This window comes from Ambystoma mexicanum, chromosome 2p (genome assembly GCF_040938575.1).
Source record: "Ambystoma mexicanum isolate Mex_15411 chromosome 2p, UKY_AmexF1_1, whole genome shotgun sequence".
NCBI classification, from domain to species: domain Eukaryota; kingdom Metazoa; phylum Chordata; class Amphibia; order Caudata; family Ambystomatidae; genus Ambystoma; species Ambystoma mexicanum.
The window spans coordinates 1,389,552,725-1,389,570,641 of record NC_090923.1 but is presented as its reverse complement, the minus strand read 5'-3'; the positions used below and the strand labels follow the sequence as shown (position 1 = coordinate 1,389,570,641).

General features: G+C 47.3%; 1 protein-coding gene across 1 annotated transcript in view; it reads right to left on the bottom strand.

Moving 5' to 3' along the window:
- Window positions 1-236: 236 nt before the first annotated feature.
- Window positions 237-17,917, bottom strand: part of LOC138567529 (uncharacterized) — a 437,945-nt gene continuing 420,264 nt past the window's right edge. The window contains exons 8-9 of the mRNA XM_069645810.1: window positions 5,390-5,512; window positions 237-409 (exon numbers count right to left, since the gene is read on the bottom strand). Of these exons, the coding sequence (XP_069501911.1) occupies window positions 395-409; window positions 5,390-5,512 (138 nt within the window). The 3' untranslated portion in view covers window positions 237-394. The remainder of the gene's footprint in view (window positions 410-5,389; window positions 5,513-17,917) is intronic.

Sequence of the window (17,917 nt, the reverse complement as noted above, 5' to 3'; positions counted from 1 at the left end):
CCGTGCTCAAAAATAACATAATATGCTTACCAGTGTTTGGTCCTGCAAGGAGTTAAGCATACTATGCTTACCTGTGCTGGTTCCTGTGAGGAGCTGCACATCTTGTGCATTTATGTGCTGGACCCTGTAGGTTGGAAACTGTACATAGTTGGGATTTTGCAGTTATTGCATAGACCTCCTTCCCATGTAATTTACTCTTACAGGGAAGGGAAAGAAAACTCGTCAGACTGGCAGGGTGGGATAGATCCGACAGGATTTTATTTAGCAGCATAATAGACGCAAACTAGAAGGAACATTTGCAATTCTAGAATATGTAATAAGAGCGGCTCTGGCTGTGATATGAATACTGTGCATCTATACAGAGATAAGGAGGTGCCAGGCTTCTCTTCCACGGCTACATAGTCAACTCCTGCAAGAACAGAAAGGAAAACATTTAGAAATGGAAGTTTAAATTGTGGATACAATCCTGTTTGAAAATACCTAAAATCTAAGTAATGGAGGGATTAAGGGCTGTCTAGGGTGAAGCATGATAGAGCCACGCGAGCATCTTAGGTTTGCGCACAGCCACCTACTAGAAGGAGAGAGGGGTGGGTGTTGTGGAAGAAATGTTACAATGCAGTCCATATCTTTGGGAGATCAGCTTTGTGTATCATATCTGGTAGGGGTGTGTGTTTTGTATGACACAGTGGTTAAGTGTGGGTCGAACGTAAAAGCATGAAGAGCAGTACAGCAAAAAAGTGAAAGCAGTGGCAATTGAACAGCGACTTTTGTCTCATGGGTTGGGACTGGTCTCTGGATTGGTTTCTGTTGGTGGAGTGCTCTGCAAAGACCAATGTCCCCCATGGCTGGAGTGCTGTGCATAAGAGGTGATGTGTTCTGTGTATAGGAAGAGCAATCAAGTAGAACGAGTACTTTGTATGGTTGAGACTGAATGTTGCATGCTTCACCTCTAGCATGTCTGAGCATTTCTGATTAAGCTTGTTTTCCAACCATTAACCATACTTCACCACCTGTAAAATCTTAAAAACGTACCTCTCCCCACACCTAATCCAGCCAGACTATCTACCCTGCTACCCTTTTCTACCCTGATCTTCCTATCTTTTTCTGAAAACATAGTAACTTTTTTTGACCTCCCCCTTTCACCTTTGTAAGCTGCTCCAAGGCCCTCTAGGTAGGGCCAGTGCTGTACAAATTTAAATAAAATAAATTTGCTAAATGTATGCCCTTGGTTGGGAACTGTGTATGAAAGGATAATTGTCCCATAGATTATGGTGTGTGTGAAGGAACAAGTTACTTACCTGTAACTTTTGTTCTCCAGCATCCGCCTGGCATGGATTCACATTCTCATGAACATTCCCAGTCATTAGACTGGGAATCCTCTGTAAAAAGAAAGCAGTCTTGCTTTAAAGCTTAAAAACAGTCTCTCTCCTACTAACCAATCACTGATGTCTGGGTCATACTGCACCCATCCAATGATGATTGTCTCCCTAAGTCCCACCCCCAGTGGCCATCTTCATATTTGGTAGCACGTGAAGTGACAGTATGAACCAAGAAGAACCACAGCGGGGAAGGATGGAGAGTTTGCATTTGAATCCATGCCAGACCCATGCTGGAGATCAACAGTTACAGGTAAGTAACTTGTTCCTTCTCCAGCATGGGGTCTGGAGTGGATTCACATGCTCATGAATACAAATACATAGCAATACAGAAAACACAACCACAGGAGGTGGCAATCACTTACGCCTGGAACACACTCACCTCAAACAGGTTGCCCAGCCGACTCTGGACGCCTCCCTGCAATCCCTGTCTGCACAGTAGAATTTCGTGAAGTTATACGTCGACCACCACGTAGCAGCTCTGCAAATGTCCAGCAGGGGAACACCAGAGAGGAAAGCCATAGTAGCAGTGATAGCTCTGGCAGAGTGGGCTCTCGGTCAGCCTTGAAGAGGTCTGTTGGCCAGCTGATGACCATGCATGATGCAGCCGGAGAACCACCTGGATATGGAAGCCTTAGCGTCTTCCCATGGTTCACAGGTCCAAAATGTAAAAAGAGTTAAGATGTCTTCCGAAAAGCCTTCATGCGTGCTATATAGAACTTCAAAGCATTCGTAACGTCCAGCGTATGCAGCGACCTTTCAGCAGGTGAAGAAGGGTCCGGAAAAAAAACTACCAGTACCAAGGGTTTGCCGAGATGGAATTAAGAAGGAAACTTTGGCATGAAGGAGGGGGTGGGTCTTTAATGCCACCCTCGTAGCATGGAAGGATTAGTATGGGCGCTCGCAGGATAGAGCCTGAATCTCCCCGAACCGTCTGGGCGAGGTGTTGGCCACCAGAAAAGCCATCTTCCATGAGAGGAACTTCAGAGGGGCCTGATGCAAGGCTCGAATGGAGGTCCCATGAGCTTAGTAAGAACTACATTGAGCTCCCAAGCCAGAGCAGTAGCCTTGACAGGCGGAAATGTCCTGAAGAGGCCTTTCAGAAATTCCTTGACGAGTCTGTGGAGACCACAGAGAGGGTCTGCCCGATGATTTTGTGTATCGGGGAAATTACCACCTTGATGGATGCGTGGGCCAGACCAGCCTTGGCAGGAGTTGTGGAGCTGTGACGCTTAGAGGTGCGATCCCTTGAGTCCTACACCACATAGTGAACAGTTTCCAATTATGACTGTAACATGAAGGCATAGAGGATGCTCTAGCCTTGGCCAGGACCTTCCTGCATTCCAGGGGAATGCAAGTGTCCAAATTCTAGGGCTGCAGGAGCCAAGTCGTGAGGTTCAGTGATGCTGGATCGTTGTGCAATATTTGTTCCTCCTCCTCTGGAAATGAGGTCAGGAAGAGGAGGCAGCCTGGTGGCCGGTGCTATCGCATTCGGAAAAGCTCTGGGTACCAGATCTGGCGAGAATCATCTTGCTGTGGCAATGTTTGAATGTGTTGATCACATGTAACGGCAGTGGTATCGGGGGGAAAAGTGTAGAGGAAGAAGAGGCCCTCCCATTTGAATGAATACGCATCTCCCAGTCTCACCAGTTGGGGGAATTTGCTGCCAAACATCTGGCATTTTGAATTCATTGCCATGGCAAAGAGGCCGATCCGGGGGCAGCTGCACATGCAGAAAAGACGTGACGTCTGTGTTTGCTGGAGTTCCCATTCGTGGCATGAACGCAGCTCACTGCTGAGGGAGTCCCCGATAGTGTTCTTGATGCCCGCCAGGTGAAATGGGATAAGAAACATGCCTTGAAGAATGGCCCAGTACCACAGTGCCTGTGCCTCCATGGAGAGTGCAGGGGAGCGAGTGCCGCCCTGTTTCCGGATGCAGAACCTAGTGGTGGCGTTGTCTGTGAAGATCCTTACCACTTGTCCCTGCAGGAGAGGTAGGAAAGACTTTAGTGCCCAAAACACAGCCCTCAGCTACAGGACATTGATGTGCAGAGCCTTCTCCTCCAGAAGTCAGATCCCTCTGGCATGAGACTGTCGGGTGTGGCCCCCCCCCCCCCACCTGTCGAGAGGCATCTGTGGTGACCACTGACTGAAAACAGGGGGAGGAGGGGACTCGATACAGGGCTCTTTGAGAGAGGTGCTAGTGTACTCAGAAACAACTAATGGATTGCCTGAACTCCTGGTTGAGGTGTCCCGGAACACTGGTAGTGGTCTCATCTGCAGCCTGCAGAACAGAATCCGGTAAATGCAGGACGACATACCCAGAAGCGATTTGATGTTGCACACCTCTGTCGCGGTCAGTCGGCGTACCTTCCCCAATATGGCTGCCACTATCTACTCTGAGGGGAATGCCAGAGATGCCACTGTGTCGAGACAGCTCCCAGGAAAAGTGCATTCTGCGATGGCACTATGCAGGATTTCGGATAATTGATGGAAAAACCAAGCTCAGTCAGGAGGCGTATAGTCTCGGTGTGCTGCACCTCCAAGGCTTGAGAGGGGGACCGGATGAGCCAGTCCTCCAGGTATTGATAAACGTGTATGCCCTTGAGGCGCAAGTCGCCTGCTACCGGCGCTAGGCACTTTGTGAACACCCTCAGAGCCGACTTCATGGCAAAGGGTAGAGACTTGAACTGATAACGACGTCCTAGAACCACAAATAATTGTGAGGTTTAGGGTGTATGGACACGTGAAAATAGTTGGGAAAGCACTTGCTGCAATATGACCATCCTGAACTGTTTAGACTTCAGGTATTTTTGCGTTAGGTGGCTCTCATGTGAAGGAGCATACTCGGCGGATCTCGACCTCTTCCCAGAGGGAGAACATTCCAAGGATCGTTCTGACCTGGATGCCGCCTGTGTGCCCCTGGGAGTCATGCTGGTGGCCCTTTCCTCCTTCAGCCAAGCCACCAACTTGTGGTAATGGTCCTGGCAGATTTCACATCAGTCCTCGTTGTGCTCGGGAGATAGACAGTAAAAGCACTTTGCGTGCCTGTTTTCCACGTAGATATTCCTCAAACCACATCTGGCGCAGAGCTTGAACAGGTTCCTCTTGCCTTCTTCGGACATGGCGAAGTAGGCCTGGACTGGCCCCTTTCAACTTGACACAACGATCTGTCAGTCTAGCGGTGCAATCTTCACTGGCAAAGGGTCCCGTTTGTCTGCACCGATTAGCAGTCAGTCAAAACGGACTGTTGCTCGTGGAGCAACTAAAGAGGACTCCCAGAAAAGAAGCGTGCAGTAAAAATCTGAAGATGGCCACTGGGGGTGGGGCGTTTGGACCTAGACGTCAGCGATAGGTTAGTAGGAGAAATGCAGTTTTTAAGCTTTAAAGCAAGACTGCTTTCTTTTTACAGAGGATTCCCAGTCAAACGACGGGGATTGTTCATGAGCATGTGAATCCATGGCAGACCAGAGGCTGGAGAATTATTATTTACTCTTTTGGTGGAGTTGTATGAAGAGATCTGTCCAGTGTGTCAGGTCCATTTGTACTAGGGACACACTGCTGGATATAGAAGACATTTGGCATGTCCGTGTAGTGCTGTGAATGAGTGGCAGATGTGTCCTCTATGGGACAAGGTTTTGTGTATAAAGTATCTGTACATTCATTACTTTACATAAGGTAGATCTATAATGAAAGTTGAGTTCTGAGAGTGCCTAGGGTCCGTGCTTGTGTTAAATGTGTTCTATTGACTGGGAGCTGTGCGTGTGTTGCATCGTTAATTTGGGTAGCAAATTGTGCATGCTTGCTTTTTTTTCCTAGCTACATGTTAGATGTGTCCTGTGCATGGAGTGCAGAATAGAAGAGCTCGGACTCAAGCGTCAAATGCCTTGTGCTCTCACACACTGATGTGCCCAGTTTATCTGACATGACAGCCCACCCTTTGTTGATGGAGCACCTGGTACATCAACACCCCATAGGAAGTGAACAGGATTCTTGGTCCTACTGACACTTACCATGATAGCATTGACAATATCGTTGTTGTTGTGCCTTAGAGCTCGCACTGCCTTTGGACGCGACACGTTGGCTTGGGCCATCACCAGCTCGATATCTCTCACCTCCAGCCCCATCTCATCCACCTGTGGGGAAAGAGAATCAGACTTGTTGGCCCAGCAGACAAATGATGGAAATCCCAAAGCATGTAGCAAGGTCATGGCTGCCTGATATGTTCTGCTCGTCTTGCCCAGTTAAGTATACATGAAGCTGTAAGTGTACCACCACCACTACTACCAGGCACTTAGACCAACAACTCACTGTATCAATTTCAAGCTGAAGGGAAGAATGTTGAATTGGTGGTGGTCTCCTTTCACCATTGAACACATATGTGGCAGCCTCTTGAAGACATGAGAATATACACAGCCAGGAGTTCCATAGTGCTAGTCTTTCTACAGCACTGGCATGGTTGACTACAGTGTTACCACCTTAAAAACACAATCATTTTGTTGCACACTTGCTCAAGTGCAGGAGATCTAAAATAGGGTGTGCCCCCCACTTTTTATGTAGAAGGAAATACATGGGGTAGTCTCCATTTCTCCGTCTTTGTGAGGCCCTCCAATGACTGCATGCCTGCTATAGAAGGATGCAATCATCCGTCTAAAAAGGCATACACATTCCTGTGAGGACTTGGTATGAACTGTTTGTGGTCTTTGCTCCTGTGTGTGATTGTTCTACGTTGTACTATATGAGGGCTTTGCTCCTATGTGTAGTTCTTGATCCCCATTCTAGATTTGGTGCTTCCTCCTTATTCTATATGTGGGTCACACGTTTTACTGTTTATGTTCCCACTCCCTATTGTATATTGAAAAGTTACTAATCGAACTAGAACAATGTTGAAAAGTTACCACCAGTAACCTTTCCAGCAAGCATATTGTCCCCAAATTGAAACTACAGTGAGATGTGCACAATTCATAATGCTTGGCAGGTAGAAAGGTATTTTGGATTCTTTTCTTGTCTTAGTAGTGCACCCATACCTCCAAACAGGGAGGGTGCTCCTTATAGCTTTTGAGAATACCCCTGCTGAGAACTATTTTTCAGATAAGTATCCTTTCCCAGCACGGAATCCTCCCAGATTCATAAACTCTTGAATAGATTCTGAAGTAATATTCCCTAGAAGATATTTATATAAAAAAAAAAGATATGGCTACCAAAATGATTCCTGAAAGATAACCAATCCACGAATACATTTTTCCAATCCAGGTGGTACGATGGTACATCGCCAGGCTTTTATTCACAGGGTTTTTTGCTGAATATTTTCAGCTGAAAAAATGAACTCGAAAAATATAATGGGGGTTTGGGGAAGGAATAGGGACTAAATAGGGAAGAGGGGGATTGGGAGAGGAGACCCCCCTCCCCCAAAGAAAAGAATATCTGCATAAAACTGCAAACAAAAAAAACTGGCGATCTAAGAACATAAGACCATCCAGGGAGGGGATTCCAAGATGGCGGCCAAGAGGTAAAGACGTGAGCGTGTCGAGCGCTGTCCGGGCTAAGGTCAACAATATTCGGCTGGGCCAATTACGAGACAATGCTGCATCTCTGCACATAAAGATCATACAGAAGCACCTGCTGAGGTCCCGGGAGTCGGAAGCACCCAGTGAGAGAAGAGACCCGCCAAGCTGGGATAAGACCACATGAGACGTCCCTCCTGGGGCCGCGGTGGTCGCCGAATGGAAAAACCCGAAGGCAGCCTGCTGGGTGCAGAGCTGCCCCTGAAGAGAAGTGGCAGAGTCGGTGTCCCATAGGCGCGATATCGGCTGGCTGCCCTGGTCGAACGGCCCAGGGGATGCACATGCTGCCGGGAGAGAGGGGCACTGCGGGAAGAGCAGCAGATCAAAGTAGACCTGAGGAAGAGCGGGTGGTCCTCTCCCATCCCTGTCCACACTCCTGCAGGGACGCTGATGGCCAAGAGAAGAGGCGAGAGGCCCAATCACACCCTCGCATAATTAAACCAAATACTCGGCACGCAGGGAAGGGGAGCCATTGCCGACGGTCAGGGATCCTCTTCTAACAACGCTAGTCCTCACAGAGCCTACAAGCCTCCCCCAGACAGGGCTGGTAGCCTCAGCCCCCCAGGGTGTTGCAGTGTGAGAACAAAGGAAGGCAGTGAACGGAGGGAGTGAACACAGCATGGACAAAGGGTAGACCCGGTCCAGACAAGACTGGCTAGCCTTCCGGGACAAAAGGGGACCCTCCTGGATAGGGAACCATTAAAGACCACAAGGGAGTGCAGCGGGGCATCGGTGGCGGGCACCATCAGACAAAGGCAAAGCAGTGTGTGGAAGCAGGTGCAGTACGCCACCTTTTCACTGGGCGTCCTTGGCCTCTGGCCTACATCAGGGGGGGCTAACCAGATATTGGGCGCTAAGGGAAAGAATACACCAGGTTAAAAAAAGTTTTTTTTAAAACAACAAATTACATCGAGCCATGAAGGCTCCCATCCAGCGGTGCTGGGCAAAAGAATCTGACCCCCAACGCGCACCTGGGCACAGTGCAGGAGCTCCCAAACAGCCTGGAAAGCGAAGCAGGTGCTCCCCGCAACCCCACAATGGCCGCCTCAAAGGCAGATATTGAAGCATATTTTCAAGAATAACAGGACAAATTGGCGACAAGGTTCCAAATGCAATTCGAGACATTTATGGGGGGGAGTTGAAGCAATCCATTACAGACCTGCGGGGGATGTCACAGCCCTGGAGGAAAGAACAGGTACTGCAGAAAGGGTGCTCCAGGAGGTCGTAGAGGACACCCGCAAAATCGATGAAGCCCTGGAAGACCTCGCAAGGGTTTCCCATAATGTGGAACTTCAATGAGAGGATCTGGAAAACTGGTCTCGAAGATCGAATATATGTATTATGAACCTCCCGGAGGCAATAGTAGACACCAACTTAAAAGCCACAGACCTCCAGATATTCTCAGACCTCTTGGAGGATGAAGATACAGGGGAAATCCCATTTGACAGGATCCACAGGACAGGCCCCAAATGACGAACTAGGCACGCGACCAAAGGAAGTACTGGTTGCATTAGCAAGATATCCCCAAAAAGAAGCAATCCTCCACGCAGCCAGTCAAGCGGAACCGGTCACATTCAATAGAAAAAAATGCAACAGCCATACCTTTTAGCTTTGCAGGAAACGCACATTAGGAAACAGGACAGACTGAAATTTAAATTGAGACATTATCTGCCAATATTCCATGCAAATGCCTAAGGGAAAGTAGCATGGGTAATTGCTTTGCGCAGGGGGTTTGAGGTGCAGATACAGACCACACAGGCAGACAAAGGAAGGGAGGGAGGTACCCGTTTGTAACCTTTAAGGCGGGGGACATCACATTCACTGTGGCGTCCATTTACGCCCCCAACACGGGTTAAGATGGTTTCCTTAGATCCACTCTTACGGAACTGGAGTCCTTCGCCGAAGGGGAGTCCCTGGTGATGGGGAACTTCAAGATGGCTTGGGACCCCCAGAAAGATAGGCGCTCAAAAACATATGGTCAACCACCCCCCCAGTACTTAAAGAAAAAATGGGACTATTAACTTTGACAGTTGTGTGGGTGGCGTTGCGGGGGGGGGGGGGAGGGGGGGTTACACATTTTATTCACATGTAGATAACTCCTTTTCCAGGATAGACTATTTGGTATCAGCAACACGGATGGGGAAAATCACTCAGTTAGAAATCCACACTAACAATTTCGGATCATGCCCCCCTCACAGTAACAATAGAGGTTAGGCAATCACCAACAGGGTTCTGGAAATGGAGCTTTCAAAATGGTATACTCATGGACCAGGTGATGCCGGAAGAGCTGAAACTGAAAATTAGAGAATTCTTTACTCTAAACTCCTCTCAGAGGGTGGGGGAGGGGGGGCCACCATGGTATGGGATGCCTTTAAAGCAACATCTAGGAGAGTCCCGATTGCAATGGTGGCCAGTCAGCACAAGCAAAGGAGGGCTCTAGAGACAGAACTGGAACAATAGCTGCAGGCAGAATTGAAAAAATGTGAAACCAACTTGGGGGTAAAACTAAGCAATATAGGTGATATAAGAGTAAACTTGAGCTTCTCCACTCAAGAAGGGCAGAGAAGAGCCTGCTCAGGACACGGCAATGGTAGTACATAAAAGCGAATAAAGCGGATCACCTCCTCCTAGCAATACAAATTAAACAAACGGCAGCTGCACAAATGATCCAAGCAATCAGGGACCCCAAAGGTGTTCGGGTAACTAATACAATCCCCGGAACCCCCCCTCCCCCCACCGGACATATAAATGTGGTTTTCCGCTTGCCACTGCTCGCTCTATCGGACCATCCGTCGCAAGTACTACAAAACACATTTTCGCAATTGGTTTCGCTCCCCAGGTTCTCCTTGGAAGAGCAGGAAGCCCTGGAGACAGACATAACGGTCGAGGAAGTGCAACACGGAATCAGAAATCTCCCCCAAAAGATCCCCAGGCCTTGACGGTTTCCCTGCGATATTCAGTCAGTATTGGCCCCCCATATGACCAATCTATACAACTCCTTTGGTAGGATGGACGCATGGCCCAGACAATGGAGGAGGTCAAACTGGTCCTCTTCCCTAAACCAAATAAAGACCCAACGTGCTCCGGGTCTTAACGCCCGATTGCTCTCATTCTTGATGGCAAAATCTACACAAAATCCTAGCAAATGGGCTGGAGTCCATCTTGCCGAAGCTAATATATCTGGACCATGCAGGGTTTATCGCTCTACGGCAGACACACGACACATACAGAGGGCATGTCAGCTTATAGAAAAAGCAGCTCTGAAAAAGGGTCCCAGTGGTTCTCTCTAGACGCAGAAAAAGCATTCAACAGGGTTGAGTGGTCTTTTCTATTCGAGGCTGTGGGTAGGATGGGGTTTGAACCTGCATTCATGAGCAAAATCCAGGCAAACTACAAAACCCTGCGGGTAAGGCTATCCATAAATGATCATCTGTCACAATTTGTCCCGCTGAGCAGAGGAACTAAGCACGGATGTCCCCTATCGCCACTGCTATATGCCATACACCTAGAACACCTGGCTAAAATGAGATCGACAGAAGGCATCACATTCGGGGGCCGACTATAAAATATTCCTATCCCAGAGGATTGGCTCCCAGCGGTAACTGGACCCATTTGTGACAGTAGCAGGGCTAAAAATGAAAATAAATGAATCCTAAATGTGTCATATGAGGGAGAGGGACTGAAGCAAGCTAATGCGGACACAAGCTTTAGATGGGTCCATAGTGGCATCAGATTACTGGGGATTACTTTAACGCGGAATCTGGTGGAGCTCTATAGCGCTAATTGCACACCAGTGCTGGAGACAATAAAACAGCTCTGGACCTGGGGTCCACTTTCGGTCTCATGGCTTGGCCGGATAAACTCAAAGATGGTGGCATTACCAAAAATCCTATACTTCTATCAGGCACTCCCAATCGCGGTCCCGCAATCCTTTTTTAATACTATGTACAAGATGATCACCTTCATATGGAACAATAAACCCCTGAGCATTGCCCTAAAGTCTGACGGTCTCCACAGGAAGGGGTGGGCTAGGCCTCACAATCTTTCAAAGTTATTACCACGCAGCCCAACTCTCATTAATGACTGGTTCTCCCATAATGCAGACAAAAGATGGGTCCAAATAGAACAAGCGGTTGTGGGGCCCTCCATAGTGGAAGCCCTTTGGCTGCCCAAAACCGACCGACCTAACATTCACAAAAGCACGATTACAAAATAGTAAAAAAAAAACTCATGGAACAAAGCGATCCGATGCTACCAATTCACCTCCTTCCCCTCCCCATTTACCCAGATATTCAGTAATCTGCAATTCACACCCGATCTTGAAAAAGGTTCATTCCCCTCTTGGAAACAGGAGGGGGTGAGAAAAACTGAGCGACATGTTCCAAGGGATGAACTAAAATCGTTCGAACATTGCAAGATAGAGCTGGGCCTAAATGAGGCCCATCGGTGGCAGCACTTCTATGTGTGGCACTGGCTGATGGCTCCCCCAATATGCAGGCAGCCACGTGCCCGCTCAATGCATTAAAAAAATTCTTGGTTTCGGATCCGGGGTCAAGAATTGTATCTCCACCATTTATAAATTGCTAGCAGTAGACTCCCTCCCTCTCCCCCTCACCCCCCTCAACGAACACACACAAACTTAAATAGGACGGAACACTTGGAACCCTGATTTTAGAGGACGAGTGGCAACTTCTCTGGGTAGATCGTCGTAAACTCACACGATCTTCACAAATTAGGAAGTGCTCGTACAAGCATATGACCAAAGGGCACTACACCCCTGAATGCCTAAATCAAATGTTCACCACCAACTCCCAGAATGGTTTTTGGGACTGCAGGGAACTGGCTGCATGTCTGGTGGGAGTGTCCGAAACTGCCTGCATTCTGGAGCTTAATAAACTAATATATTCGGAACCCATTCGTGAGGGGAGCCAAAGAAAGCAGGTTAGATCTGAGGGAATACACAGATGTCCCATGGTCAAAATCCAAGTGTAAAGCTTATGTAATCCTTGGTCTGGCTGCGTTCCTAGTAATCAAACAGAAATGGAAATCACCTGACCCCCTCGCACGAACACTACTGGTTATCCAAGGTATGGAACTTTGTCTCCCTGGTGTCGGTCACGTACAAGATGCAAGCAAACAAAAGCAATGATGAAATGAGAGGCAGTACTGTCTTTCACACAATGACTATAGAGAACCATACTGCCAGCGGAAGCTACGAATATTGGGGCATTAACTCAACATCATAGTTATGAATCTTCTACCCAGGCACACTCACAGGATTGGGGTGGAGGGGGATATGTTTTTGGTTTGAGTGTTTTGTTTTCCTGCTTATGTTTCATCAAGATACCAATAACGTTTTTTTGAAAACATCCAGGTATTGTCCGAATAAAATATGCATATTGCTCTCCTGCAAATCTTCACGAACATAGCTTCTGACCAAAAAGCTGCCATTGCTGCCTTGTCATTAGGAGAGGGTGCTCTAGAATAACCTGGTAACGCTTCCTTAGCCCTCTAGTAACGTAGCCTGATACATGCCACATCATGTCTTGTATTCACTTGTTGTGAAACAATTTCTGTTGCCAGGAGTACGCCAGGAGGACAGAAAACCAACGGCTAACTTGACCTTCTCCACTCTTTCATCTGGTCAGAGTAAACCAGTATGAAGGCCCTGTTCAGCTGGCAACAATCGGTTCATGAAGTCTACCAGAAGACTCCCGCTCTCAAGTGAAACTATGAAACTGCCCTCTGCAAAAAGTCCATTAGTGTATGCTTCGCCTTATTTTATATTAGACCTTGAAAAGTACATTGGTCGAAAGAGCCTGAATTTCTCACTCTTCAGGCAAATATTATAGCAACTAGCAAAGCTACCTTTTATGAAAGAAAATCAACTCACTTTTATGCATTGCTTCAGAAGAAGCCACCATGAGTTTGGATAGGACTGTGTCCATTTCCCTGGTTAAGTCCTGTATGGCTGATACTGTAAATGACGAGAGCTACTTATTTTCGATAAGCTGTAATGGCTGAAAGATGCCCCTGACTAGATACATATTTGACCAATCGAGGATCTGGATTGTGTACTGAAAATTGAGAAAACATCTCCTTTGAAAAGGCTATAAATCCAAGCCGACGTGTGTCTAGTTTTACACCGAATCTTCATGCAGTAGGTGTAGATGACCATACTGGAAGACTTCAGTAACCAAGCGCAGGGAGGGAAGGAAGGAAGGTTGGAATGCAGGTTTTTGCAGTCATATCTTGTGTGGCAGACTGCCTTTTGAAAGCGGTCTGAAACCTGCAGCAGCTAGTTGAGGTTCCCGGTCATTGGGAAGTTCATCAGAATCAGTGAATAAAGCGTACAGGGATGTTCAGGAAGAATTTCCTAGCAACACAACACTTCGTAACCTCGATATGACGAGGGCGCTTTTCATTTCCTTTATCGCCCAATCAGTCTATAAAGGGAGAAACTCATAAAAAACAAATATATATAATAATGCTATTCCATGCACCTTTTGTGAGGAAAAAAGAAGACAGTTGAAGGATATGTGAGACGTTGCCAGTCATGTAGGTTACAACAATGTTTGAAAAATATCACCTTCTCAGGCGGGGATGTGGTGCTACACCAAGTTTGTATTTAGCCAATTCCCCAATCTAGAGGGTACAGAATGATGAAAACGCGTATGCAGATTATGTAATGAGAAAATGGGAGTCCCTGGTTCCAGTTTTGAAGTGTCAGTTTTTAATTAATGGAAAAATTAATTTTTAGGCACATGATTTCAATTTGCATGGATTTGTCACTATTAATCATAATTAGTGATATGGGATGGTCAACAGTGCCAAATGGTTCTATAAAGGGCAGAGCAGTGGTTTGTAAATCCCACATAACATGCAGTATACTTTATTTGATACTTTTGTTTATATGAAAAGGTATTTGAGGCTTGTGCAGCTGCTTAGAATCACATGCTTTGCCTAGGCTGACCTCTAGTGTTTGGTGCCGAGTATTACATTATTTCTTTTCGAACTCGAAAATAGTTGTCGACAGGGCGTTTCTGTAATCCTAGCACTATTGTGAGGTGTGTAGTACCCATGATCCTTCTCGCATCGAGGTCCTTGGATTGTTTATTTTCCACCCTTGAGCTGGTCACATTTTGCAGAGTTCATACTTGTTAATATTAAAGCTTGAGATCGAGCAACAATATTTATACCATCTGCTACCGAAAATTAGTCAACTAAGACTACTCGCCAGAGATTAATTGTTTCCAGAGGGTCGGTGGTCTAAGACATCTACAGGCCTTTTGGCCCAGACAGTAGTGGGAGCAGTGGAAAATATTTTTTTTAAACGTTGCCCCTCCTGTAACAATCAAATTCCCTTGGATGTGGCTATGTGAGAAACCTAGGGGTATTCTCCCATGTAAACCCAAGAATCCTCTATTGAGGTGGCCAGGGCACAGCCATCGCCTTTGGTTCCAGACCCTGGGGGTGGACCAGTGCGGTAGGATCATCTGGGTAGGGGTATCTGGGGTTGCATCAAGGAGGGTACCCTGGGCGAGACACGGTATCTCCACGTCTCGAGAAGCGAGGAAGGGGAAGTCACGAGGCTTTTGTAGGGTATTGTCATCCAGACCCTGTTTTGCCCCTTGACTTGCCCTTTAAAGGAAGTAAGATAAAGAAATCTACAGCTAAGGCCAAAACAAACCTTCCCTTTCCGACTTTCCCCCCAAATAATTTACTAAGACAGGAACAACCACCCATTAATTTGTTACCGTGATACTCCCCCATCAGAGGACGTTAGGAACACCACTCCTTTTCCATCATACACACAACTGTAGCCCTGAGGTGAGAACAGTGCCTACTTATCAAAGAGAACGCCCCCTCCCCACTTCCATCTAACACTGGGATGAGGAAGAGGCGACTAGGAAGGATGATGATTTCCCATAAGAACAACTGATACAAGTAAGGGCAACTGACTTTAGAAAAAATCAATGTCCCACTAACGAGGGTCAGGCAAGTCAGGCCAGCAGAGCCCAGAACTCTCACCCGCAACCTGTTAAAAGGAGCACAGGTGTAAAAAGGTGGAGTTCCTGGCAGAACAGCAAGCAGCAATTGAGAGAACTGAAGGGAGGCTGCCTGGCTGAGTCCAGCAGGTGATCCATTCTCAATCCCAGCCCCACTTGCTACCTGGGCCAAAGCAGACCAGGACGCCGGAAACGCTGACCCGGTGTGGCTAGAGACTTGCAGCGTGGCGAGGGAGCTGGAGCAAAGGAGGGCAGCTCCCAGCAAGCAAGTCCTGGCCAGTGTTGCTTACCCTGGGGTGGATGCAGTCCCCAGGAAGTCAGAGGGGATGGCGGTGAGGCCCTGACCTCAATCTACAGATCCTGAGGAGTTGCCTGCTAGTGCCGCGCCACTTGGTTAAATAAAGGGAAAAGAAACCCAGTGGCGTGTGAGGGGGTGAAGCAGGCAGAGATAAAAGTGGATAATATTAGTTGAAAGCAGAAAGAATAAAAGGAAGCATTGCATTCTGGGAGATGTAGTGAACTATAAACCAAAGTGGTCCTGCAGATGTATTGGCAAAACCCTTGCAGTCTTAGATAGGGAAAATTGTAAAGGGGACGGTCCGAGTCAGGCAGAGGCAGACCTGTGGTGAAGTCGAAAGAATTGTGAAAGGTCTGAGCCCGACAGAGGGGGACCAGTGTGAGGTCGGAGCCCAACAGAGGGGGTCCACCTGAACAAAGAATCTTGAGTTTTGTTAACTGTGAATCCTAAAAGTTATGGTCAATTGTGAATCCTGAAGAAAAGTAACGTGGTTGAACTTTTAAAAGGAAGTTTGTTTTTGTACACCTCCAAGGCACCCTGCGAGAAAGACTGTTTGGAAAGAGACTATTGTGGAAAGGCCTGGATTGTGTCCTGAGCTGCATTCTCATGCCGAAGAAGCCCATGTGTTCTAAAGCCTGAGTGGGTCACCTTGTCCTGTGCTAAAAATGCTGTTGCTCAGCTCTCCCGATATATCATTCTGAACACTATTTTCTTTACATGTACATTTTCCCTGCAAAAACATTTGTTATTATAGCGCAAGTGGAGGCAATAGGTTTTGTTAGTATAGGCCATTTTCTGTTGATGTACACTACTAGGACTGCGTTCGTTATTTGATGGTCAAGCGTGCTCCCATCCTTATATATAGGGCCAGGTAGGTGTTTATACAATCCTTATTGTTCAATAAACACCTTTGAACATTGAATCTGTGTCGCTTCACTTTTGATACCATGCCTCCCTTACAGCACACATAGGGTGTGTAAATATTGCCTCCCTCGGGATCATCATGAGGACAGGTGTTGAAGCCTGCAAGCTTTTTAAACCACGTTACGACTAATGGTCAAAACGGAGGGTGGGGCCTATGGGGTGAAGGCTGAGGCATCCGGTAAGCACTGGACTCCAAGGTAGAGCAGGACAGTCCCGGTTTCAAAAGCGAAAACAAGGAGGCAATAGGGAAACCTTTGGATTCCTACCAGCCAGTCCCCAGGTCCAGAAGGCTGGCATCAAATACAGCCATGGAGGATAACCCTGGTGACAAGAAGGCCACACATATGCACAAGGCTCAGTCTGTTTTAACCCAGGAGGCAGGTGCGCCGAGTAGCCATGCGCATAATGAATGGTCAGGGAGAGCGCTCGAGTCACATACGCTAAATAGTCATTCACAGTGGGGGGGGGCGATCAGGGTTGGTGCTTGTAAAGACTCGGGGGAGGGGCGGTATCTGTACTTCTGCCCCCTATATGGTAGGGTAAAGGCACAAAACACCCCAGCCAAGGCTCTCAATGTGGTAGAATGGGCAAGCAGCCAGGCTTAAGCTTTCAGGAGGTGATGCAGGCAGGTTTTTAAGTACAGTGTTTCCCCAAAGCCCCAACAAAGGAATATCCACATAGTATGTTGGGCGATAACACAGCTTCTATATATAAATTAAAGGTTTGTTACCACTACCAGATATACATATAAATAATAACACTTTGTATTTTGAATACTTATTGAAAGAAAGGAAAATAGATGCACTAAGTAATACCACAACACTAAAATCGGTAAAAGATGCACTAACTGCAGGCAGTTTTAAATAGGCAGGTGAAGTGAAGTATAACGGCAAAGAATAGGGAAGGCATGTTAGTTGTGAACAGTGGCAGAATGCTTTCTATAGGCTAGACAGACAATTCTGGGTGAGCTCCCCCCCCCACACCTGGGCAACCTGTAATGGAAATGTTACTTTTACAGCTCAGTCCAATAGTGTTCAATAACTTTCTGCTTTCTTTAAATGGTTCTGGGACCCCTGAGTCTAGCATATGCTCTTCCTCGTCACAGTACCTTTGGTGCCTTGGAGTTTCTTGGCTTCACTTGATGATTCTCCCTTAGCGGATGGAACCCCTCTCCCCCCTGGAAGAAGGAGCCACTGGGATGCCGAGTCCACAAGAAAAGTGGAACCAAAGTCTTTCTGTAGTGCAGCAGTTTTATTCTTCGCGGTGCTCTCCTTTGGTTGACGATTTCTCAGACTGTAGAAGTCCTGTGAAGATGAAGCTTGCTGATGCTCCTTAAAGGCTCCTTAAAGGCTTGGCAGATGAATAAGACCTCCGGGAACCTTCGATTATTTCTGGCGGAGAAAGGTGTGTAGGTCACTTTTGGTGTCTTGTTTCGAATATCACGGTTTTCAGACTTTCGGTTCTTCGGTGGTACAGCTGCAGTATGGCCCTCTGGACTGCTTTTGGCGACCTGGACTCAATCACTAGAGTGTACCTCGGACCCTCACCAAGTCTGGACCCTCGGGACATCTTCATTAGCTTCTGCTGGCAAGAAGCACTGCAACAGACCTTCCTCTGCACTCAGCAACTCTGGGGGAAAAAGTGGTCAGTGGGGATGGCAAGGATGTCCCTTGAAATGCTCTTAGGCAGTTTGGAACTTTCACAGGCCAGGGTACCCCCCACACCCCACTCCTTATGGGCAGTAGA